The 5,969-nt window shown below is 32.1% G+C and overlaps 1 protein-coding gene across 1 annotated transcript in view; it reads left to right on the top strand.

Annotated features, from left to right (window-relative positions):
- Positions 1-695: 695 nt before the first annotated feature.
- LOC126749381 (sortilin-related receptor-like) overlaps positions 696-5,969 on the top strand; it is a 76,383-nt gene continuing 71,109 nt past the window's right edge. The window contains 1 exon segment of the mRNA XM_050459049.1: positions 696-1,044. Coding sequence (XP_050315006.1) covers positions 832-1,044 — 213 coding nt within the window. The 5' untranslated portion in view covers positions 696-831.

Below are 5,969 nucleotides of genomic sequence, written 5' to 3'. Positions count from 1 at the left end.
CTTCCCTCCTTATACTTTTCTTCCTTGGTGTTATTCGTAAAAAAACACAATCATTTGTTTGTTGAAAATAGGGCAATGTACGCTGAGGATGTGACACGACATAGAAGCGATCTCCGCATTCCGTTGCATAACTCAGCTTACTCTGAAAGGGGTTCTCATTATATGGCCATCAGGGCTTATAGAATGCTACCTGTTGATATTAGAAGCATTGAATCTAGAGTCCAATTTAAAAAAGCTGTTTACCACTGGTTGAAGATTAAATGTTTTTATAATTTTTCTTTTAGATAATACTTATAACTTATGTTAGATATTCAGAATATTTATTTTAAATTTTGTTATTTTGTTTATATAAGGCTATTGCCTCTATGAATTCTAGATAAGAAAAATTATTGTATCCTATGGGAACTAGATCCTCCTTTGTATGACGTTGCTTTGTCGTCCTGGATACGATTTTGTTGGCGAATAAAGGATATTATTATTATTATTATTATTATTATTACTGTAATAACATAAAGGTTGCGTAAAAAATACGCAACCAGAGATTATTTATTCCGTTACGTATTTTGCGTTTTCGCCAAACGTAATGGAAAATACTTTATAGCACATCTAGCGCGCACTCTTTCTATTACCTGTCGCCTAGTGTCCATCTCACTCCACGACCCGAGTTTTGTCAACTCATCAAAACGTCAAAACAACAAAATCAATCGTGATAATATTATTTTGTTATTCGTAGTTGTGTCTTCTTTGTACTTTGGTATGTGCCTGTGAATTACCGGATATAAACTATTTAGTATTTAGTTTCGTGTGCAGCTTGGGAATCTGACGCCCGACATGCGTTTAATATTCGTATTGTCAGTTTTCGCCCCTTTTATTCTTATAACGGGGGGTAGTTTTGCAAAAACTTTATATGGCAAAACAGATACAGTGGGTAGCAACATTTATAATTTTTATCGTGATGATGTTCACATTGATGCTAGTCATAGAGCTAGAAGAGATACCAATGCTGATGCACCTAACCCGATGGCAGATGTGGTAGGAACCAAGGTAAGAAGTTTTTTTTTCTTATGAAACTACCCTAGGAATCCACCAATACTCATATACTGGGTTTGTTAGTAAATACCCAAGTAACAATTTAGGTTCTAAAAAGGTTATAAATAACTCCTAAAACCTGTTTAAGAAAAATTATTGATTATGCACAAACAACTTTATTTATTAGCCCGCATAACCTGCTGTAGTAAAAAAAGGCCCAGCCTTAAAAAGGTTGTCGTTGCCAATAGGCCCTGGCCAATTTGAAACCAGATCGCATATCACAGAACCTATATAGCTAATAGAAATAATCTTTATCGGACCTGAAGATGCCTAAAAGTAACCTGTGTAGAACCTGAAAGCTTTTACGCCTACCTGTTTACAACCCTTTAACTCTCACGAGATGTGTTTTTAGGTGGTTATATAGTTTGGCCTGTTCGCCGGCTTTTGGCATTTCAGATACATATTGAAGTATTAAAATTTTGCTATTTAGTTTTAAATATGATACAGCCAAGGTAAAAATAAGACAACGCTAAAATAAAAAGCAATGGCGACATTTTCAGTAAGTATGACATTATTTTAGAAAAAAATATATTATACTGGAATAGATGACCGATTTTCATTGCACACACCAGTTTCTTGAAAAAGTTGGGTGTAATTTAACTGTAAAACACGCGCGCCTTTGATATCTTACAAATTAAACATTATTTAGTGCCAATAAAAAAATAAAAAATTAATATATTTTTATTTCTGAGATGCTTTAGCAATAATATGTACTTAAATGCTCCAGTGTCTTTATATATTATCTAAATTGTATACATATTACATTATTTTTGCCTGTATTTGAATAGCTTATAAAAATGGAAGAATGGAACATTTTTTCTTCAAAATGGATGCCTAGCAGGGTATGCTTTTAAGCTGCTATAATAACTTAAGTAAGTATCAAAAGCTATGTTGTAGGACAAAAGGCTTAAAAAAATGCCAGTGGGTTTTAAAAAAAGCTAAAACAGGGCTAACTAGCATCTTCCAGGACTTATAGGCCACTTTTAATAACCAATTAGCTGGCAAAGTCTGGGCGAATTTCAATAAATGGCTTTTAGGCATTTAGTAGGATCTATTGGCATTATTTATATTGTCAATATTTTATTTGTCATATATACCTGTTCAGTTGTAATTCGTTGGAAATTTTGCTTCACTTTGCTTTTAAAATTACCACTTCTTACAATTTTGTGCCAAGACATCCCTGTATTCTAAGAATAAATGACGTAGGATTTAATAGTCGCGACCGTCCGCAAACTGTGTTTTATTGTGACTAGTTGGTTAAACCTTATCCCATAAAGTTATCTTATTATCCATATGATTTTTAGCAAGTCCTTTAGGTGTTAAAAAATGCTATATTTTCCGGAATAGGCCGTATAAAGTGCCAAATAGTTAGGCAATTGATTCAAGACCATATGGTTCTGAATAGGTAATTTTAATGCTAAAATCGTTCTATATTGGAATTTTGATTGCCAAATTAATGCTGAAATATAACCTCTCCAAAACCTTATTATCTCAAAACCATCAAGCCCTCTTTTATGGCCATAACAACGTTATTGTTGACACTTGACTAGAACTAATTAAATTTTTAATTTACCTAAGGTTCCTAGTTCCTATTAGCACAAAATTTAACCTAAATAGTTCCACCAAGCAAGCCAATGACTATTGCAGAACCTTGGTGCGGCTAAAAGGCAACTTTAAAAACCAATGGCTTGAGAAAATGTTACTTGGGTAGAGGACTATAGTTTTTTCACGGCACTGTTGCACCTATTCCCATAATAAAATGAATATTTGGGAGATATTAGGTGTAGGTATCCACCAAATCCGAGATTTTTCTACGCAAAAGTTCTTGGTTACAAACATTTTTGGTTTAAAACCTGCCTCACTGTTTATTATCTTCCTCCTATAGTATGTTGCAGAAACTGATATTCCTAAATTATTTACAACCAAATGTCACACTGTTTGTAATATTTATCAAGATTTACAACTATCCCATTTTTTTTGACGAATAATAATAATAATAAACTTCTTTATTTAACGTAAAATGTGGTAACAATAATTATTAATTCACAAAGTCTAGCTTGGGGCTACTAAAACAGAATTTTCTTAAGAAATTAAATATAAAAAAATACAGTCCTTTGGATACGTGTATCTAAGAGTCACATGTATATCAAACTCAAAACTTACTGCTAATATATAAAAGAAAAAAAAACGGAAATTGAAAATACAAATAATAAATGGTAGACCTCGGTCAGATATGGCAAAAAGCAACTTTTAGGGTCATATTATAATTTTCTATTTGTTTATCCAATAATAAAGTCTTTAACACATAGGTATCTGTATTTTTAAATTTATTCAAAGAATACACTTTTATACTATCAGGCAGGAAGAATTGTTCAGCTCTATAAAATTATATGGAAACAGTTTTTAAAAAAAGGCATCCTATGTTTAGGAATAATAAGTATAGCTTTATTTTTAGTAACTTAAATGAATGATGGAATTGCTTTTTTTTGTAATTGATAGGTATATAAATTTTTGTGTAATAAACATTTTATGAATCAAGATGTAGTAACCTTCTATTTTCCATATTTAACCAACAAATTTAGTTTATTTTATGACCAATACTATCAAATTTTCCAAGCTTAAATATTAGGCGACAACATATATTTTAGATTTCAGAGCACTCAGATTGCCAAGACAAGAACATTTTCATAATTATAGTGGTACAAGACAAGGGATTCAACTAATTCCTTTTTTAAATCAAATCTTGAAATATGAAGGCTGTTATATATTTGTTGTGAAAATACATGGGCGGCAACATAAAGATTATCTGTAAAGCATTTTTGGATTGCTATTTGTTGGTAGAGAAATTTCTATACTGGTCTTCCAGGAATCTGGAAAAAATCTTTGTTAAATACATGGATTTACAATATTGCTGATGTAAATATCAATAAAAGGTTCTTTAAGCATTTTCCCTGTTATAACTTCAACGTCTTAAGGATTAGTTTAATTGCTTTGTTTACATCAGCAACTGCAAACAACTCAAAAGAAAAGGTATTGCCATTAAACTTACCATTCTTGTAAAAGTTTATTTAAGTTCTGTTCTTCTTTTTAAGTTCTGTAGGTAGGTCCACATTTTTGGTTTGTTGTACACATTAAGATTGTTTAAAGTTGCCTACAGCTTCTTTGGAAACTTTTCATTTGAAACAAATTCAATGAAGCACTTTTTCAGATCTACCATATGTAGTGTATTGCTTTTAACAGGACCAATTGTGAGCAGTTGTTGATTTATACTTTTCTAGGACCTTATCTCTCTCAATCATTCAAATTTAGAGCCTATGGCTTAGTGACCCTTACCACTATTAAAGATGCATGAATATTAAATGTTTTTAATAAAAAATTGTTACAAATTTCTTTTTTAGTTTCAATACAGTTTGTATGTAATAAACTGTGCCCAGGTAGAGACTGTAAATCCTGTAAAAAAATGTTATAGTTAAAATATTTATAGCAACTATATAATTTTTATTAAGGTTGTTAAGGTTAGCAAGATTTACATTAAAACCACTTACAGAAATCATGGTATCATAATCCACTACCAGCTGGGACAAAATGTTATCAAAATCAATTTCATGGTTTATTTTTTTAATGAGCACCCACTCCACTTCCTCTATACAATTCTCTGTTAACAATTAAAAAATTTCTATCCCGGTATTTTGAAAATTCCAAGGTCCTGACTATTTTTAATCCACATTTCGGTCAAACAAATGGTGTCGAAACCATTATTATCAGATAAAAGGGGTTTTAAAATTAATAAATCATTTGTTGATATGTCGCAGGTTAATATGTGTAATTTGCATACTAGATAGATATTAAAAAAATGTAAGTGTATACCAGTCTGGTGTGAAATCCTATTTATTTCAATTGCCACTTTAGAATCTGTCCAGTGAAAATTTGTTGAATTTTTATATTTTAAAGTAAATCATGTATATGGACAAAAACGGGAATGACCAAAGTTTCTTGTGTAAAAAAATTTAATATACTAAGCGTCAAGCTAGAGCAAAAAATGAGATTGGCAGGATTTCCTGGAATTTCCTGCCTTACAAATATAATAATTTGTTGCTAAAGTACCTAAATATTCAACAGCAGCTTTGTAGAATAATTTGCCTCTTATTGTTAATGAGTATTCTCTTTACAAGTTTCCTAATCCCCAACTGTCTGTTGGTTTGATTTTTGATAAAATTTTAAAATTAAAGGCCAAAGTTAGTTCAGGTCCTGATGGGATACCAAACTATTTTCTACAAAAATGTGTCTGTACTGTTTTCCGCCCTCTATTCTTCCTTTTTCAGAAATCCCTTGGCTCAGCACTCTTTCCATCATTATGGAAGCATAGTTTTGTGGTACCAATATTGAAATCGGATGATAATGACCAAATAGGCAACTATAGGGGCGTTTGCATCCTGTTAGACAGTCTTATCTATGACCAAATTTATTTCTATTGCAAGGAGCTGTTGCTCAATCAGCAGCATGGGTTTAGTTCGGGCAGATCTACGATCACTAACTTGTTGATCTATCAGCAGGATCTGTTGGATGCCTTGGAGAGGCGATGTCAGATGGATGTGATTTATACAGACTTCTCCAAGGCTTTTGATAGAGTCGATCACAGAATCTTACAGGAGAAACTTAGAGTGTTTGGTTTCTCCAATCATATAGTTGCCTGGTTCAAAAGCTTCTTGTCAGGCGGGACTCAGCAGGTTAGATTGGGTAGTGCTAGATCCAGCAATATCATTGTATGTTCTGGTGTACCTCAGGGTGGACACTGCTCACCATTGCTGTTTAACATTTTCATTAATGATATAGCTACATGTTTTGAAAATAGTGCCTTTTTATTACTCTCACGAGATGTG

This window comes from Anthonomus grandis, assembly GCF_022605725.1.
Source record: "Anthonomus grandis grandis chromosome 1 unlocalized genomic scaffold, icAntGran1.3 Chromosome32, whole genome shotgun sequence".
Lineage (NCBI taxonomy): Eukaryota > Metazoa > Arthropoda > Insecta > Coleoptera > Curculionidae > Anthonomus > Anthonomus grandis.
Note: the sequence above shows the minus strand (reverse complement) of the source record. Positions and strands in the feature narration are given on the sequence as shown.